Below are 21,086 nucleotides of genomic sequence, written 5' to 3'. Positions count from 1 at the left end.
ACCGTGCTGGTTCAAGCAATGATGTTGGCATCGAGAGACCACCACATTGGCATGAAGACCATTGTGGCATGTCAATCTTTAACGGGATTTCTCAAGGTCCATATCCGCAACCACCATGCTAAATGTTGGAGCTATTTTAATTCTAAACCAAGGAAACTAGTGTTATTTTGGAGATGTCTTAGTCGTATTACTCCTTGTGCAATAATTTCTCAACAACCACACACGTTCTTGGAGCTATTTTAGTTCTAAGCTAAGGAAAATGTAGACATTTGCAATTTAGTATAGTTTCCTTGCAACACCATGCTAGTTATTGGAGCCATTTTCACTACAGTAACAATAGTTTTTTCAACAATTTCTTATGCAACGATCCCTATGGTTGTAGTAAAATGTAAATGAGGGCAGAAAGATGTCATTTGTTCTTCTTTAGAGCCACTTTCACTACCGAAGTAATAGCAACAATAGTTTTGGCAATAATCGTATTACATTAAAATTGAAACAAAAGAAATCACATCCAATAGTTTTTGTGATAATAGTATTAAATCAAAATTAAAACAAAATAAATTACATCCGAAGCAAACATTTAACAAAATAGATTATGTACAAAGATGCTAGCACTTTGTCTTTGTGATGCTTCTTTAAAAACTTTTAGCACTTGTCAACACCACCAGTGTGGCAGGATTGGGTGTCACTTTTTGCCCTTGTTAGCACTTTTTTACACTTTTGACCTAGTGCCTTGTATGCAGGGGACAATATGAGCACCTCATAGTGCTATTGTAGGTAGGACTTTCTTATAATTTTGACCCAGAACTCCTCGTATGCATGGGACGATACGAGCACCTTGTAATTGAAATAAATTTTTTCATAGCAACTTCTTTCAAGGCACTAGAAGAGAGAACTCATCTTGGAGGTGAGCTCACATGAGCACAACGTTCGATAGCAGACAGGGAACTCAATATGATGGTGAGCTCTAGCATATTGACACATGCTCTCAGTGTGTTAGAGCTGATCACCAAGTTGAGTTTCTTCCCCAATGCTAAAGGTTGTGTGCAATTACGAGAGGCTCATCTCCAAGCTGAGTTCTCTCCTAGTGCTTGACGGAACAATGATGACCCATTTCCCTTAGGTCCCCATCCTACAACATGGTTGGTTATCAAGGAATTGCTTTCTTCTTTGCAACTTCTTTCAAGGCACTAGTGGGATTATCAAGGAATTGCTTCTTTCAAGAGGGAACTCAACTTGGCAATGAGCTCAATCAAGCACAACATTTGACAGTGGACAGGGAACTCAATCTAGTGGTGAGCTCCAGCACACTAACGCATGCTCTCACTGTGTTACAGCTTATCACCAAGTTGAGTTCTCCTTCCCCAATGCCGAAGGTTGTGCTAAATTATGAGAGTCTCATCACCAAGGTGAGTTCTTTGCCAGTGCCTGACGGAACGGAACAACGACGACCCATTTCCCTTAGCTCCCCATCCTATAACTCCCTTGGTCATGGCTATGGTTGGTGGAGTGTTGCAGGATGGAGAGCCAAGCCAAACAATGGATCCCATGACTTGGGCAGCATTGGAGAGAGCATGGAAGGGGGTAGGAGAGAATTTTTCCTGGGTGCAGTGAATTGTTTCTCTGCTCTTAAGGCTTTTATGTAGCTAGAATTGCCGCCCTCCCACTCTTTTTCCCTTCATTTCTTGTGTCAGTTGTGCGACTGTGGGTGGGCCCTATCACTACTAAGAGCACACAATCCACCCGTTGGATGTTGCTCGTAGCCCAGCCTAGCGTAGGCAGCCATCCACATCATCGTCTAGCCATGACGCCAGTTGTGCGACTATGAGTGCCTACCACTGCTAAGAGTACACAATCCTCCCACTGGATGTTGCTGGTAGCCCAGCCTAGCATAGGCAGTCATCTACAGCATTGTCTAGCCATGACGTGCGATTAGATGGTTGCCATGCTAGAATTTCATGGACATCGGAGCCAAGATTATGATAATTCAATAGGAAGAGGGGGGAGGAGCAGTGGCACATGCACCCAGCTTACTGGTAGCCTAGCCTAGCCTAGGCAGTCATTTACATCATCATCTAGCCATAATGCTTGATCATCATCTAGCCATGATGCTCGATCAGATGGTTGCCATGGGAGAATTTCTCAGTCTCACATCATCATCTAGCCATGACAACCGATTAGATGGTTGCCATGGGAGAATTTCTGGGTCATCAAAGCCAAGATCATAATAATTAAATGGGATGAGGGGGGGAGGAGCAGTGGCACATACACCCAGCTTTGCTAGTAGCCCAAGGCAGTCATATATATCATCATCTAGCCATGATGTGCAATTAGATGGTTGCTCATGACGTGCGATTAGATGGTAATTCTAACAGTGTGATATGTTCTTACAGTCTATCTCATCTTATAATTCTAGTTCTCATTCTAAACTATTGTTATTACAGGCTGATAAACCGACTGAATGCTAATCTAAGCTTATGAACTAGATGCAAGGTCATTGTTATTATAGTCTGATTCCAGCTCAATGCTAATCTGAGCCTGTGAATTAGATGGTCCCTCATGCACAATCATTGTTATTACAATCTAATTCCGGCTCAATGCTAATCTGAGCCTATGAATTAGATGGTCCCTCATGCACAATCATTGTCACTAAAACAAGCTCAATGGTTGTTTGGGATAAGTATATTGTTTGGGATTTATATTTTCCCTTGTTTGGGATTTATTGATTGGGATTTATTGAAATAAGCGCAGTGGTTATTTGGGATTTACTAAAGGTTATATTTTATGGGGGTTGCAAGTAATCTTAAACCAACAAAAATGCATTTCATTGTCAGTGCCTACCTCCTCTAGCCTTAACTGGTGTTTGAGCTGATCCAATCACAATTGCATGATGTTCCAACCACCGAGTTGGTTTAGGACAATCATATTAAGTCCAAGCCATCTCGTTTCTGGTGTTTGAGCTGAACCAGCCACATAGTTGGAGCATAGTTGCATGATATTCCAACCACCGGGCTGATTTAGGACAATCACATAACTGGTGTTTGAGCTGACCCAACCATGATTGCATGATGTTCCAACCACCGAGCTAGTTTAGGACAATCACATTAAGTCCAAGCCAGCTTGGTTTTGGTGTTTGAGCTAAACCAGCCACACGATTGCATGATATTCCAACCACTGGGCTGGTTTAAGACAATCACATTAAGTCTAGGCCAGCCTAGTAAACTATCCCAAAGCTCAATCACAAACAATCACCGGGCTGGTTTAGGCAACCACTGACTTGCATTGCATTAAGAAATGAAACAAGTAAACTATATTCCCAAATCTCAATCACAAGCAGCCACTGAGATGGTTTAGGCAACCACTGACATGCGTTGTATCAAGCATGTGCATGATGTGCTCGTCAAACATCTTGCATCCCATCTACTTTCTATAGACGTCCTTGTTATTTGGAGAAACTCTCACAGCCTAAATTGCACTTTTTCAACTTTTTCCATTTTAGGGTGAATCTAGATACTAATAGCAACACCTATCAATGTTTTAAGACTACCATGCACTAGTCCCAATAGTTTGGATTCCAAATTTTCAATCTGTTTTGGTTTTCAACAAATCAAAAAAAAATTATGGGGCATGCGCTCAAATGGGTATGCATCACTTTAGCAAAACATTGGAGGCCCGTTAACCCATGCATAATTATCTTATTTAGGTGTGTCCTTGGGTTGAGGAGAAGCTCACGTAGTGCACTTTTGAATGATTACTTGCTTGCATGTATGTATAGAACAAAATTTTTATGTTTTTGAATAAATTGCTATATCCTATAGTCTTCAGGATGCATGCTTCACATGCAACATAGCACTTGTGATGCTTTAATGGTCTTGTTCCAAATCCTTATTCCATAATTTTTTGCTCTCATGTTCAAGTTTGGAATTTTACTACAACTTGAAGACAAAGTTTGCCGAATATCGTTAAGCAATGCATAAGTTATGGGTCATGCAAGATACCTATATACAGAAAAGCCCCTGAACCTCACCAAAAATGGCTACATCCAAGCAAAAAATGACCCATTGCCAAAGGCCAAGGATGACCTACAACTTAAGAGGGGGAAATGCACATTATATATAAGATCACATAGGTTGTACTCATTGTACATGCTTCCACTACGTAGTCACTGTGCTCACATATGCACATACTACTTTGATTCCTTTCAGTTTTCTTTTCCAGTTTTGGATGATATCATATGTACCGAACAAAATCCACAAAAATATTGCCATTTAAAAGGGGGTGTTAAGGATGGTGTAAAGTGCACCATACCTTAAGGGAATCAGGGGAAAACCCTAACCTTAAGGGGTTATCATGTATATATTCATGTTTATGTTCAATACAACATAGTGTACAACTAGTTATATCGTGTGCACTCCTCTCTCTCTCTCTCTCTCTCTCTCTCTCTCTCTCTCCCCACTTTATCAATTCCTCATTTCCCCTCCCTCCCCATTTATCCCCCATCCCGTTTCCTCTCACATTTTCCATCCCTCCCTTCTGCTTATCCCCCATCTCGTCCCTCACTCCCTTTCCCTCTCCTTTTGCCTCGTTTTTCCTTTGCCATCCCCTCCCCACCTATCCCATGTTTTCCCTCCCATTCCCTCCCATATGATATTCAATGCCCCTTACCCTTCCTAGATTCCCTCTCCCCCCTTCTCCCTCTCTCTCTTACCCTCCCACCATAACCCCTTTTAAAATTCCCTTTACCCCTCCCCCTTTTAAAATTCCCTTCCCCCTCTCTAACTCCATCTCGAATATTTAAATCTCCATCTATGTCTCTAATTCCATATCTATCTCATCTCTGTCTTACCTTTGTCTTGTCTCTCTCATCTCTGTCTTTATCTTCGTCTCCAACTCCATCTCCTTCTCCATGTCCATATCTCTCCTTTCTAAAATTCTCTCTCTCTCTCTCTCTCTCTCTCTCTCTCTCTCTCTCTCTGTGTCCCCCCTTCTATAATCTCACCCTTCTAGAGCTCCCTCTCTATTTATGTCCCCACTGTCTCCCTCTTCCTATCTCCCTCTCCCTCTCCCTCTCCTTTTGGTCTATCTAGTCAAAAAAACATCCATCTAGCTTCCTTGTCACGTGTTGTATCTACTCAAACATCCATCTCTATTACATGGAACATCTTTTGGTTGCTAGTATCTACAGCATGGTGGATTTGTCTTTGAAGTGAATACTGCCTTTAGCCATAGATTTGATCACATAAATTCATGATCATTGGCATCAAATACAATATTCTTAAATCATACTGCATTTCAATGTAAAATTAAAGTGTATGGAAAACATGTAGATGCATAGAGTTATCTATATATTCTAATAACCTATTCTAATAGATATTCTATATATAGAATACCAATAATAACTATTCTAGTAGCATTCTTGACTATCTCTAATATCATGCACTAGCTAGCATGTGAAAGCATGGTCCTGAGGTTACATGGCCATTACATTCAATCATGCATAGTGGTTCACACGTATCCATCCAAAAGCAAATAATGTCTAGGAAAGTATAGTGTAAAAGAGGTGCAAGGGTAGTTGTGTTGAGGAGTTGAATTAAGGATATAATGTAAGAAAATATGTGCAAGAAACATAACGCAAAGAAAGGAAATAAGTTTTGTCTATTACATGTGATAGCATGTGATCCCACCATCTCCATGTTGGCATGTCTTTGCCAACTACTATACTCTAACATGTGCAAACAACCTTCCTTGTTTTGAAAGGTGGAAAAGTCTTTGAAAGATGAAGCATACTTGTTGTTTTCCTCAAAGGGATGTCCCAAGGTCCTATGTCAGGCTTGCATAATAAACCTAACATGGAGGTTCTCCCCGAATTTCTCTCCTTCCTAGAGTTGCATTTCAAATCAACACAATTGAGTATTTTAGTAACAAATTCCCATTTTGGGCCATGAAGATTTTGGTTTTTCCCATCCTATGTGAAAATGGATCTTGAAAAGGATTAAAAGTACCATAAGAAATCTCTACATGAAGCCTAGTTGGAACTATCATAGGTTTCACTTAATGCCTATTTATGACTCTAGAGGTTCAACCTAAGATGCATTGGCTTTTAGTTGCATGTTGATCAAAAGCATTTGCAACATCACCATCAAATGGTTGTGTACCTCCAACTTATTCCTATCGATTTGCATTTTTCATCCGAAAATCTATGCATTTCTCTTGTTGCATTTCCAAAAATAAGTCCATAAAACATTTTTTCATGCATTAAGAACCTATTTTTCCTTCTATCCATGGTCCACACATAAACACAGCATGGAGCTAAGCAAACAAGAGTACACACACACACACAATTACACAAGACCTTTTAACACATACAAGGTATTTTTTATTATCAGTTAGAATTGAGAAGAAGAAAGGAATGTAAGTCTTAAAACCAAAACCAATTTTCCTAAACTCACAACTTTATACTAAGTAATAGCAATCTTGTTGTTTTGGTTGGATTCCAAGAATTAATCCCTGTTGTGAGTAGAGTCTAACAATCAATCTTTGTTTTGATCACCCAGTCCCTCTTCACCACTTGCACCTCCCTTCTCATCCCCCTCCATGCTATTAGAGTGGGTGATCTCTTCCTCCATCAACCCAAGCGGGCTTAAGCTGATATTCATTACCTTTTACCACTACTACCGTTCAAACCTTTTTCATTGTTCATACTCAGAGCTTTGAACTCAAAATTTGTGAACATTGGAAAATCCTGGATGTAGTTCTACAGCATAAAACAAGCTCACATTGCAAGAAATCTAGTGATAAGACTAGACAAGCAAATTTTGACAAGGCCGTTTAATGCTTGTTGTCTCTAGGCCAACATGGACCTAGGTAGCACAGAATGTGTGTGTAGAGTAGTGGCAAAGCTCTGCTTATACTTGCATAAGTCTAGGAATAATCTCGCTTAGGAATCCTCAACATGCATCTCCAACATGCAACTCCTACATGCATGTTCTACATGCAAGCTCTACATATGATTCCTACATGCAGTTTGTACATGCAACTCCAACATGCAACATGTAAGTTCTAAATGCAAGTTCTACATGTAGAGAGAGAATGTTTTACAATTCCTACATGCAGAGAGAGAAGCTCTCCAACTTGTATAAATACCCCATAATGGAATGAATCCCATACTCTTTGGGGCATTGTGTTGAGTTCTACTTTGGTATTCCAAGCAATTGTCTCCAAGTGTCCATGCTTCCTTACACTGCACATCCAAAAGCATGTCCTAACCTTGCAACTCCTCCTCCCCTCTCCTCCAACGTTGCAACCCCTCCTCTCCCTCTCCTCCTCCCAACTCCTCCTCCTCCTCCTCCTCCTCCTCCTCCTCCTCCTCCTCCTCCTCCTCCTTCCTTCTCCTCCCTCCTCCTCCTCCCTTCTCCACCCTCTCCTCCTTTCCTATGCTCTTACACCTTCTTCCTCTCCCACTCCTATGCTCCCCCTAAACCCTTAGTCCCTCAACCCTTGACCTCCAGTTCTCCGCCATGTGTTGTACCCTGAATCTTGGATCCTCCTTCTAAACCCTGAACCCACCCCTTCTAAACCCTAGACCCTCTTCTAAACCCTCGAACCTCCTTTTGAACCTTGAACCTCCCTCTAATCGCTAAACTCGTTCTAAACCTTTTAACCCCCAATGGAGGCGAAAGCCTTCATTGCCCGAATCATGATGTTACATGTTCTTTTCACACATGCATGCACTATGTTTGCTTACCAAACTTAAGCCTACATCTCTCACCGGAATATGACACAAGGTCCTAATCTACACTTATACTACAAACAACAACACCGATATAGCCTCGGAACCCTGCATACTGAGAATACCCTTTTCTACCTATGGAAGCCATGGAAAAGAGCCAACATTTGGCATCGTTTTTTAGGGAGACTAGTGTCTCCAATAATGAGTAAACATATGCAAGTATGTGTAAAAAACAAACTACCACAAATTTTCTAGAACATAGCACTCAAGAGTAAGGAGAGTTTTAAAAAAACTCCAACTCTAGCTAAACATATCAACCACAAGCATCAACCTTGGGTTACTACCTTAAGAAATTTTCTTTATTTCTTAAAAAAATCCACTTGAAGTGCAAATCAAGCTATCTAATGGACATTAATGTGTAGAGGTCGCAATTTCAAACATTTCACCATTTTACAGAAGAGGGATCTGAGCTAACCATGAAAAGTTATGGCCTGGGAAGAGTTTAGGGTTTAACCCTAATCCTAAACCCATTCCTATAAAAACCCACTCCACCCCCTCATTATCCTCCATCCTCTTCCCCATTTTGAGCCCTGCACAAGACCCTCCTCCCTCTCCATTGACCACCAACCTACTTCCATCCTCATCGGTGAGTTGCTTTGAGCCTAACTCACAGCGATAACCTATCCATCCATTCACCCTCAATAATCCTCGCACAATACACTCTACACAAACAAAGAGGGAGGGAAGGGACACCAACCTATTGGCTATACAAATCTACACTATGGGTGGAAATGGAAATGAGGAAGGAAAGCAATGTAGAAATTGAAATACTCTATCACAATCAAAATAAGCATCAATAAAAGCTTTGATAATTTTCCAATTTGATGTTTAAAAGGGATTCTTATTTCAATGTTTTTTATTTTTTGATCTTTAAGAAGAGTTCATTGGTACTTTCTTCACTTGGAGGAAACACACACTTGTGTAATCTTACCACAATCTCAATCCATGCAAACCTCATTTCCTTGCACACATGTTGCTTAGGCACATACCTATTGCTTGAGTACATACCCATTTTATTCTCCAAAATTAATGAGAACTAGCTTCCTTGTATAGAGAGTGTAAAAATGACATATTAGCAAAGATGATTAAAGGGGCAAGTGCAAACTCATTTTTATGTGATAATCCCACAGCATCGATTCCTTCAATTTTGAGTACTTTGCACACTCATTTAGACAAACCAATTTAGAAGCACCCATGAAAAATGGGTCCCTTAGCAAAGCAATTGTGAAAAAATATTGTTTATGGTCAAACGAGAGGGGCAAGTGGAATCCAATGCTTATCTGGCCTTGATATAATCTTAATTCCATCATCTATGAGAGCCCTGCACATAATTTCCCACCAACTCAAGGCTTTTTAATTGCTTGAGTTGGCCAAATTAGTTTAAAATGGCTCCCTTGGTAAAGAAACTTTGAAAAATGACCATTTATGCTTGTATTAGATGGTAAAATGGAATATAGTGATTATTTTTCCTTGCCATTTTTGGTTGAATTAGAGGAAAAATCAAAATGACATGCTTATTTAGCCTTGACACAAGCTCAATTCCATTTATTATGAAATCCTTTAGTGAAAAATGGCTCCCTTGGAAGAGAAAGTGTAAAAAAAGATAATATGTAGTTAAACTAGAGAGGTAAGTGGAATTCAATGCTTTTGTGGACATGATACAATCTAACCTCCATCAAGTATGAGAGCCTTGTGCCCTCATTTCTAGACTTGATGTTCTTTACCCGCTTCAATTGGCCAAATTTGCAAAAAATGGCTCCTGTGAAGAGAGACCATTTATGGTTAAATTAGTGAGGTAATTGGAATACAATGCTCATGTGGACTTGCTACAAGATCAATCACATTCAATATGAATGAAATTGAAGGGCAAGTTCTTATATGGCCATTCCATGAGGTTAATACCATCAATTCTATGGGCAATACACTCTTTTCTTGACTTGGGTCCCTTGTTTTCCAATGAAAAATGGCTCCCTTGGTATTGAATTGTGGAATAAGATTATTTAAGGATGAATTAAACGGGCAAGTGGAATTTAACCAAGTAGAGGGCGGAGGGGGGGTGACATGTAACATAACACATTAGTGCATAGGAAAGTATTTAGTTTCCAATGAAATGTACAAGCTATTTACATATATAAGGGGCAACTTAGTAATTGGGGTATTTTTAATACATGCTTGCTCGCACATGCTATATGGGGTTTACAAAGAGTGAACACCCCCCAAAACCACCACCAGTGAATGTGATGCTTATTTGTTCTTGCTAGAAGCTCAATACCCTCAAGTACGATGGCCTTGCACCCTCCTTTCTTGACTTGAGGCTCTTTTTGGTTTGGTCATTTCAATGAAAAATGGCTCCCTTGATAATGGAAGTGTTTAAAAAAGATAATTCATGGATGAAATATAGGAGAAAAATAGAGAGGAAAGGGGAAAAGGGAATGGATGGCATAGAAGTGCTTATGTGGCCTTGCTATAGCTCAATATCATTTAAGTATGAGTGCTCTTTTATTTCGCAAATTGAAGGCCCTTACTCAGTATGTGTGCCCAGATCAATAAAAAATAATCCTCTTTATTTGAAAGTGTGAAAAGAAACCATTTATGGATGAATTAGATGGACAATTGGGATCAATGGTTATGTGGCCTTGCCACAAGATCAATCCCATCAAGTATAAGATCCTTTCGTACTTTTTTCTTAACTCAAGGCTCTTTATCTCCTTGGTTGGCCAAACTAGCTCCCTCGGTAAAGGAAGTGTCAAAAAGATTGTTTGTGGTTGAATTAGAGGACAAGTGGAATCTAATTGACTTACGTGGCCTTTTGATCTCATTATTTCCTTGACACGAGACCCTTTACCCATAGATTGTCCAAACTAGTGAAGGGTATGTGGAATGTGGCCTTGTACAATATTTTTTTCTTGTACAATATTTTCTTGACACGATACCCTTTACCCACGAGTCATCCAAACTAATGTTTTTTATGTTTTTATCAATGCTTGTACAAACTTTTGTACCGATGTTGCTACTAACTCTAATACAATTTGATGCTTTTATGGATACATTTTGTTCCTTTATAAACTTCTCTTCCAATCCAAAGCATGTGTATTGAAGGATGTGTTTGTGGAGAGAGAGAAAGGGGGAAGGGCAAACGATGAGAGCAAAATGGAGAAATGAAATGTTGGGAGGATGAGGATTGGATAGGAAGATGGTATGGCATTAGTACTTATGGATAAGAGAGATACGGGATGTCGTTTTTACTTTCATAGTTTGAATTATGCTCTTTAGTTCATACTCAATTTCTCTATATCCATGGGTAGCTTTTTCCTAATTATTTTACAATTGACCATAGCAAGCTACATGTCCCCATATGCTTTCTTATGTACATAAACATGAGCAAATAATGGAGGATATGAGACCAACTAGCTTATAAAGTGAATTAAAAACAACTAGCTTATAAAGTGATTAAAAGACAACTAGAAGGATCAACTAATGCTCCATTAGTGGCTACACCAAATCCAAGACTGAGTACATGCCCTCAATAAGATTGAAGCATAGAAGAAAAACAAACAAGAGAGGAGAACAGAGCATGAAGGGAGGGCGAGTTACAAAAATAAGTGACATAGAGCCTGATGTACTTAAGCAAGAGCATTAAAATTTCAAAAGCCCATGCCAAATCTATGAAATGTCTCACCTTCAAATTTCAAAAATAGTGCCAAAGATATGAATTTTTGAAAGGAGCGGTGTCTATTTCGATTGATAATTATGTGTTGAGGTTTTTTGGATTTCTCGATGCCTCCTAAGCAAGTATGAGGATACCTAAATGATGTAAAAAATCACGAGGCAAAAGGGCATGCTACCAAGCTTCAAGCTATTATTTAATAGATCCAAACACCTTTATTCCAAGGAAGCACATGGGAAATGAAACATTGTAAAAACAATTTTCAAAAAGCATCACATTCATTAAATAGTTCCTCTTACACCCATGTTAGGCTCAGTCAGGCTACGAATATTACCTAAAATCAACATGTTATTACCACAAACTTTATAAGAAGCATGGAGTTATGAAGTGATTATCTCATTTGGTTTATAAGTAATTAAGAATTTGGAATTTTCAATGAACACTTGTTTGCATAAATGTGTAGAATATCTTTTTTATGTGTTTGAATAGATTCCAATGTCATATAGAGCCTAAGATATAGACGTCACATGTAAGAATAGCATGTTCGACAAGGAAATTGTGTATTTGCTTTGTAACACGATAAAATTTGCAATGTGTAGACTGTTGACATCAAGTTTGTTAAAATATATAGAGCAATGCATATGTTAATGGGTATACCAATCATGCTTTTCCTCTGGAGTATTTGTGACCATACTTCTTCGTATTCTACAAAATTTTGTTTAAAAGATGGGAATTCCAAGTAATATTGTACAAAAATAGGAAACAAAACCAATAATCACATAAGCATAGGGATGTGGGGCAAGATCCAATAGTTCATGGGGAATAGTTGCTAATGGGGATAATTGGATCCTATGTAAAATAACATACATTACACAAATCTAGAAAACATTTGATACATTCAACTATATCTAATTTAAAGATTTAGTATGAGGCTATGCTATTTAGAATACATTTTCAATTGATTGCATCTTTCATAATGTCATGATTAGCAAACTCGTGTGATTTGTAATTCAAGAAAAGGAAGAAGTTCCTGATAACATTTTGAAATTTCAAACACTCAGTGGCATTGTCACTCTCCTTCACAGCAGACCCCAATTGAGAATATTTTACTTACGATAATCAGAGTGACTGGTTTCAGCAGTGGAAATGGTAAATAGAGACACACCCTTCACTCATCAAAGGGGAGGTCATGGCTAGTCTCATCAAATGGCAGATTTGGAGATCCAGATGCACTGAAGCCCTAAATGAGATCAAGACACCTTCCAATCACTCACACTGATCTGGCAGGATATCATACACACCCCATCGCCACTTGGAGCAGAGTCCAAGGTTCTTCACCTGCAGCAGTGGTCGAGAGAGCGGCTTTCATGAGAGAGTGGGACCATGTTTTACTCCATACTCAACCACAGGGCCTTCATGGCAAGTCCACTCTCCATATTTGCTATAACAGCCTCACTTCATGTTGATGTATTCGAGGATTTTCACACAATTTTAGACTTCATGTGTTTTGGTCACTCCACAGAACTTTATTTTCTTGCCAAAAGAAACACTAATGATTGGCCACTGAGCAAATCTCAGTGGCAATCAATGCACACATTGACCCATACTGACCCAGTGAACAAGACATTGTTTCAAGCCTATCTTCTTGAATTAGAACCCTTATCCTTGCTTTGAAATCCAAGTCGGTAGTAATAGGTTTCCCAATCCAAGCCAACCCAAAAAAATAAGCCGAGTGAGGGAAAGGGAAGGGGAAAAAAGAGTCCATACCCCAAAAGGCATTATGATGTCTACCAAATCCTTCACTTCATTATTGCACTTACCCCAATACCACTGCAAAAAATTGTCAAATTGTGACAATCCAAATCCCTTATCCCCTTATTCCACATTGGAATTTGAGCACTTGACACAAAAAATGTATCCAAAAGTAAATGAGTTGATGAACCCCTTTGGAAGTTCTATTAAATTACTGGACTACATCCAGAAAGTACACAAAAAATACTGAAAAAATGTAATGAGACATGCTTATAGTGATTTCAAAAAATCACAGGATCTAGAAAATTTGAAACATGTGTTTGATCTATTCCAAGAAATCACATGAGTATCAAGAAATATCTCTTTCTATATTCTAAAACCAAAGGGGAAAAAAAGAAATTACACAAATGCACTATACGCTAATTATCGATCTTAGCAAAATCTACATTGCATGGTCCGAGAAGAGATGAGTGGTATTTGTGTGGTAGATTTATGCAGTTATACTTGTTTAATTAGGGATTATATTTGGGCATGCATAGGACAGCTCTTTTGGAGCCAAAGTGCTCTGCTTCAAAAACACCTAGCTGGTCAAAGCAACAAATGTGATCTCTACAGATGACATTCTCACAAAAGGCATCCTAAATATCAACGTGTTCACAATATTTTCCATCAACGAGCACAATTAATGTCCTTCAGCTTACTTGCAGCTTGGAAAACACTTGCAACTGGCAATCTGTGCCCCCACTTACAATAGAATCATGCTTCCACCAATCCGCACACAAGATCTGATGCATTAATAGGAAACGAAGTCAAAAAAATGCTAATATATGTATATTCCCAAGTGTAAAAGATTACATGCAACAGGCATAAATTCCACGGAGTTATTGTAAGTTTATATATTGGAATTTGTATTCTCTTTACACAGGCCTTGTCAATGGCACCTGAGCTTTTATGTAAAGTTGTAATGCTTAAAGAGGTGCACATAGAAAAATCAACACAAAAAAGTAATAATTCATGTTAATGAAAGAACTATATCAGGCTTCCAACAAGTTGCACGTATAACGTTCCATCTACTCCAAGACTCCACATTCTTTAATAAATTTTCACTTAGATTCATTTGAATATTTATTGATTTGCAATCCTCCATTCTAAGTCTTTTGAGGACTTCTTATAAATACTTTGAGAGTGCTCTCAACAGAAGCAAGAACGGAAGAGGGAGAGAGAGAAACAGAGAGCCACACAAGTTTTGGTGGGTGCAGAACCACCCTAATCTTCTTTTTCATTCATTTATATATGTGTTTGAGTATTATACATAACCGGGGTAAAGGCACAGTGACCTTTAACCCCCACAACCTCCCACTTAAAGGACAATGTGCCTTTAAGGGAGAACAACCAGTGAGCATACTATCCAATGCCCATCAATACATGACAATACTCAAACCGCTGTGACTAGGTAGACTCTTCCTCAGCATATCTGCAAGGTTATGATCTGTATGAACCTTGACAAGCTCTATGCGCTTGTCGTCAATTACCTCCCTGATGAAGTGGTACATGACCTCAATGTGTTTGGTCTTTGCATGAAAGACCAGATTCCGTGCTAGCTGAATAGCACTCATGGAATCACTATGCAATGTCGGTACACTTGTATGAATCCCCAAATCTCCCACTAGCCGATCAAGCCATATAGCCTCCTTGCAACCCTCTGTGGCTGCAACATACTCAGCCTCTGTGGTAGACAAAGCAATGCACTTCTGTGCACGAGACATCCACGACACTGCACCACTTGCAAAGGTGAACACATAACCAGAAGTGGATCTCCTACTATCCACATGCCCTACATAGTCTGAATCTATGTACCCAAGTACACGTATGTCTTCTCTACCAAAGCATATGCACATCTCCTTGGTGCCCTTCATGTACCTCATGATGCACTTAATTGCCTCCCAATGCCTCTTTCCCATATACTGGCTAACAACTCCCACTGCAAATGCAATATCTGGTCTAGTAGCTATCATAGCATACATAAGACTCCCAACCGCTGATGCATAAGGAACCTTGGCCATCGTGGCCCTCTCCTCATCTGATTTGGGACTATCTGTATGACTCAATTTCACATATGGAGGAAATGGAGTACTCACTGCCTTCCCCCCCTCCATATTGAAACATTGCAATACTTTTGTAACATACTCCTTCTGTGAAAGCCAAAGGAGTTTCTTACTCTGATCACCGTGATGCGCTAATAGATATCATTCGCCCAGAGAGTACTCTGAAGGGACGATGGTATATTTACATAATCCCAAGGAATCCAAGAGCCTAAGTACTGGTTTGGTTCCAAAATTATCCCCCAGATAATGCAATCCGTTCAACATTATTAAAAGAGAAGTAGTTGCATATAAACTAGAATTGCCTCGATGTTAAAGTACATCCAGTTTTTCATATTAGTAGAGTGAAAGAGTTACTAGGTGCTGATGATCAACTTGTTTCTCCTCAATAAATAATAGAAGTTACAGATTTGACTTTTATTCCACACAAACCTAAGAGTATTCTTGAATTTCGTGAACGACAAATTCAGAATAGAATTATCACGGAATACAAGATCAAGTGGAAGGATCGTGTTGAGGAGGACACAACATGAGAGACATTACCTAACCTCTAGAGGACATTCCCAGGTTTTCTAGCAAACTCAGGAGTGAGTTCTTAGAGGAGGGGAAGTATGTCATGTGCATAGAAAAGTATAAGATGTGTACTGGGGTACACAAGACTAGCTCAGGTAGCCTAGGAAGGCTTAGGGCTAGGCACGCTTGATTCTTGGGTTGAGTGGCAAGGGTACGAACAAGTTAGGCTTCTTCGCTACTTTTGGCACATTGGGCCCGAGTTGGGCCCGAGTCTATATAAGGAGCCTAGTGGTTCAATTTTCAGTGAGCCGATGGGAGCAAGTCTAGTTCCCAAGGCCCAGTAGTAGATCCAAGGCCTCTAGCACCTCTTAATCCCAAAAAAGAGAACCTTCTATATTAACTTGAAAACATGATACAAAATCAGCTATTTGCAAGGCCCTAACAAAGGGGAAAACAATTTGTCTAGCAGCCTTCTTCTCTGGGTTTCAGCTCACTGCCTAAGGTAACACAGGATTAGGTGCAAACCACCACTATGGTGGGTTATAGAACCAACAAATTCCTCAATCCATGAAAATGTAGTATATACTTGTAGCCCATGCCTTGTAGAAGCACAAAGATGCTCTGTGGTCTTCTTGTAGACTTTCGAAAGGCTTTTGACACTGTCCCATGATCCCGCATGATCAAGAGGCTACAGGAGCTGCAAATTGCAAAGGCACTGATATGGGGGGTGATGAGCCTATATGAGTCATTTAGAGGCAGATTTCGTGCCCCAAGTGGCCTATCGGATTGGGTCGAGAGTACGATCGGAGTGAAGCAGAGTTGCCCCCTCTCACCGACTCTCTTCGGGCTGTACACATTAATGAGATCACCTCTTTCATAGACCACCTAGGAGACGAAGGATCACTACTGGCCGATCTCATGATATAGATATTGCTATATGCTGATGACATAGTCCTTATCTCATCCTCAGTGGAGGGGCTACAGAGACACTTGGAGGCCCTAGAGTATTGGAGATATCATAGTCAAAGAGTGTGTTGGTGTGTAGTACTAGGTGATCTAGTACTAGTCTATGTGTGTGTGTGAGTGCCACGTGTCATCATGGGACTTATCCCATACACACTAGGTGCTAGTGTGTGAGTGAGTAGCCTATATAAGGCTTGTACTTCACTTGTCTTGTCATACTTGATGAATCAATGAAAGCCTTCATCATGTCTTCATTTTGAGTATCACTTCTTCACTCCCTAGCCTATCTCTCTCTCTCTCCCTCACACCATGTTTCTAAAATGGTATCAGAGTAGGTCAGTCCTATCCTAGCCTGCCTTGCAACATCATCATCTTCTCCAACAAACCCTAAACCCTACCTCTGCTCATTCTTGCCTCAATTCTGCCTCCTTCCTTCAGCCGTTTGCTTCTGTTTTTACCTCCATAGCCCATAGCCAGCTGCCTTCATTCCCTACTGTTTAGGAGCTATCCCCGAGTATTCAAGGTGCTCTAGACAGCCTGTTAGCTGGCTAGTCAGCACAGTCTTCAAGGCTCGTGTGCATGTGTGGAGCTCTCCGTCGCCGAACTCAAGGTCTATGTGCTGCTGCTGTATATCCGCCTTCAACAGATTCATTTCTGAGCTATTTTGAGGCTTCTAGCACTTTTATATTAGCCGTTTTCCACTATGGTGACCTGCTGTAGCATGTCGGTGTGCTTTGGACAGCCACCTTATACATTTCGAGGCCTGGCTTTGCATTTGGAACACCTACACACCTGCTGCAACACTTCAAATAATGCTACATCATTTACCTATTGCAGCATTTGGAGCTATTGTCTCGAGCACAAGGGTTCCTATTCTAGTTCAGTTCTACATTTCAATCCATTATCTTGCTATATTTTCATTAGGTTTTGCATGTTGAAGCCTCCAAGGTCATTGACTAGCTGCTAGAAACATTAATTCACGCATTTCTTCAACTGCCTCACATTTGTGAAGACTGCTGATCCATTTCAGAGCCCTAGACCAGCCCCTCTGCTTGCTAGTTATTCATTTCACCTTGCTAGCTCTTCATTTGCTGCTATGAAATCTATTACCTCAGTTTGCTACTATGGAGCCTAGTCCTTGTGGTGAAGATTCATCAATAGCACTTGCATCTAGGGTTGAGAAGCACGACAAAGCATTGGTGCATCTTGGTGTGAGGTTGGTCAACAAATTGCTTCACGAACTTGACCTCACTACTTCAACTAAGGAGAACCTAGACAAGCTCAAGAATATTTATGCTACATCTACTGAACCTGAGCAGGAAGCTTCAATTGCTATGTTGCATGATCTATTCCTCTTTGAGAAGGTAGATGATGCTTAGCTCTATATATGTTTGTGGAGTCAAATAAAGGTTCTCAGCCTTGAGTTGTCCCTCTAAATTGAATGTATTTGGAGTCAATAAGAGGTACTCTACCTTGGGTTGTCCCCCAAAAATGCATGTATTGTCTTTTACTTTGGTTGATGGTATTGACCACCCACTTCAAAGTAAGGGGGCATGACGAGTGATGGTTTGCCCTTGTTGGTCGCACGCTGACTGAGAAGTCACTATCACACGGGAGGATAGTTGGACTTGCTCTTTGCAGTATTGCAGTGGAGGGGGGATTGGTCTACTCTTGCATGTTGGGTCTCACATTTTTTGCTCTGAAGGGGGGTGTTGGAGATATCATAGTCAAAGAGTGTGTTTGTGTGTAGTACTAGGTGATCTAATACTAGTCTATGTGTCTAAGTCATTTGTGAGTGCCACGTGTCATCATGGGACTTATCCCATATGCACTAGGTGCTAGTGTGTAAGTGAGTAGCCTATATAAGGCTTGTACTTCACTTGTCTTGTCATACTTGATGAATCAATGAAAGCCTTCATTATGTCTCCATTTAAGTATCACTTCTTCACTCCCTAGCCTATCTCTCTCTCTCTCTCCCTCACACCATGTTTCTAACATAGACATGCTCTATAGAGAGAGAGACCTGACAGTCAACCCTGGGCAGACCAAGGTTGTGGTCATCAACAACTCACATGCAGTAATCCGACGACTTAGTTTCACTTATCGAGCCGAGCCAGTGGAGATAGCGCAGTCCTACACATATTTGGGAGCAGTCTTCACAGGACCCCTTTTCACTATGATGCATGCAGCCCAGGCACGACTCACGCGGGGATGGGGTGCTTTGGCCCAATTGGAGAGACAGTGTTTCCAGGCACACTTTCAAGATCCACCAACGAAGTGTTGGCTTTTTGATATGCTAGTGTGACCGACTGCCATGTATGCAGCACCCTTCTGGGGATGTGATCTACCGATAGCAGTGTGGAAGAGATTTGAGTGGCTACAGGTGACCATGGAATCTAGGATGATTCAGAGAAATCCCTCAGTCCCGCATGAGATAGTACAGGTAGAGTTCTCCATGACACCACTATAGGTTGATGCCATCTTTCAAACAGTGACTTTCATCCATAGAGTCTGGGACTTACCTCATTGGAGACTACCGAGGCTGGCTCAAGAGTCATCCAAATGACTAGCTGAGGGTGGGGCAAACACATGGTATGCACGTATATCCACATGGTTTTCTAGGCACGGGATTCATATGGACAAGCTCCCCCTCTTTCAGTATAGTTTGGATGCACCCCCTAAGTCTATCCCACAAGATGAGATTAATTGTATCATACGGTTAGATTTTCTCCATCTCCACACGTCTCGGGCACGCATCTCGGGCTTGGGGGGGAGATCAGGAGCTCCCACCAAGACACAATTTTATCGTGAGCATTTCCTAAATGTCTCCGAGGAGGGATTCATCATCAGACCCCTATATCTCGAGGACAAAAGAGTCTCACATGCACTGAGGGGTTTCATCCCATCAGCTAAGGATTGAGACAAGGAGAGCAACATGTATACCTAGAGGGCAGTGGACCTGCATACTATGCACACTAGGAGTGGTTGAAACAGAGGAACACTTTCTTTGTACCTACCCAGCCTACTACGAGATCCGGGGATGATACCACTGTCTCTATCAGGATGGGAGTGGCTTTGGCCCACTATCACATTTACCCAATTCCATGACCATGTCTACATTGGGCTCTATCTTCTTGAGATGTGCTGACATCCTGCTACGACATATCAGAGAGTAGCAGGAGGCAATCACACCACAAGATGTAGAGGTTGACCACACACAGCAGCACGTCACAGATTTTGATGCATTCGAGTTAGCTCTAGGACACAGTGGGGTGGAGGAGGAGAACGAAAGATATATTAACATCCACAGGAGACCTCGCGGGCCTATGGGACAAAGTGCACAGAAAACCGAACTCATACCAGCCTCAGTAGGCTGAAGCAAAGGGTACGCTAGGACCCTTGTTGAGTACTACTGAATACTAGTCTATGCTAATAGAATCATAATCATATCAATCAATCTATCTAGGCGCTGGGATGAAACCGAAGCTTGGTACAGTGATGGCTCTTTGGTGGGCTGCAAAAATGTCTCGTATCTGCGTCTGACAAGCTGTCTCGTACTATGGTGGGGGGTGCGGTCTCCTCGCTCTCTAGACTCTCTGGGCTATGTCTAGAGTGACCCCTTGTCTCTGTCCGTCTCCCCTGAGGAAAGCTATCTGTCGCACATGTGGCCTCTGCGTCCCTCTCTCGGTCGTACTATGCCGACGGCTCATCCAAACTGCTCTCATATCGGCTAGCTCCTCTTCCTCCACTCCACTATGTCCAAGGGCTAACTCAAATGTATAGAAGTCTGTGACATGCTGCTGTGCCCAGTCACCCTCTATGTCCTATAGTGGTCTGACCATCCTTGTTGCTCTTTGATATGTCATAGAAGAGCCTCCCTGTGTCGCCGCATCTCCATCAAATAAAGCCCGATACAGACCTAGTCATGGAAATGGATCAGTTGTGACAAGCGTCCATAGTAGACTGGGCAAACACAAAGAAAATGCTCCTCGGTCTCAACCGCCCCCATCATACATAGTGTGCAAACCCGCTGCTCTCCCTGCCTCAATCCTCAGCTGATGGGATGAAACCCACATCTGACCAATGGCAATCCTCAATGCATGAGATACTCCTCTATCCTCATGATACTGAGGTCTGATAATGAATCCCTCCTTTGATACTCTCAGGAAGTGGTCGCGATAAAATTGGATCTTGGTGGGAAGCTCCCGGTCCCCCCCCCCCAAGTTCGAGATGTGTGAAGCTGGAGGAGGTCTAACCGTATGATACGGTTGATCTCATCTTGCGGGATCAACTTAGGAGG

The 21,086-nt window shown here is 41.1% G+C and overlaps 1 protein-coding gene across 2 annotated transcripts in view; it reads right to left on the bottom strand.

Annotated features, from left to right (window-relative positions):
- Window positions 1-13,649: 13,649 nt before the first annotated feature.
- Window positions 13,650-21,086, bottom strand: part of LOC147905803 (Transducin/WD40 repeat-like superfamily protein) — a 375,013-nt gene continuing 367,576 nt past the window's right edge. For both annotated transcript variants that reach the window (XM_087374759.1, XM_087374768.1), the window contains one exon: window positions 13,650-13,993. In XM_087374759.1, coding sequence (XP_087230885.1) covers window positions 13,901-13,993 — 93 coding nt within the window. In that variant the 3' untranslated portion in view covers window positions 13,650-13,900. The remainder of the gene's footprint in view (window positions 13,994-21,086) is intronic.

This window comes from Dipteris shenzhenensis, chromosome 1 (assembly GCF_047967505.1).
Source record: "Dipteris shenzhenensis isolate YYH24624 ecotype China chromosome 1, Dip_SZ_1.0, whole genome shotgun sequence".
Lineage (NCBI taxonomy): Eukaryota > Viridiplantae > Streptophyta > Polypodiopsida > Gleicheniales > Dipteridaceae > Dipteris > Dipteris shenzhenensis.
The sequence above is the reverse complement of the archived record's forward strand: the minus strand, read 5'-3'. Positions and strand labels throughout refer to the sequence as shown.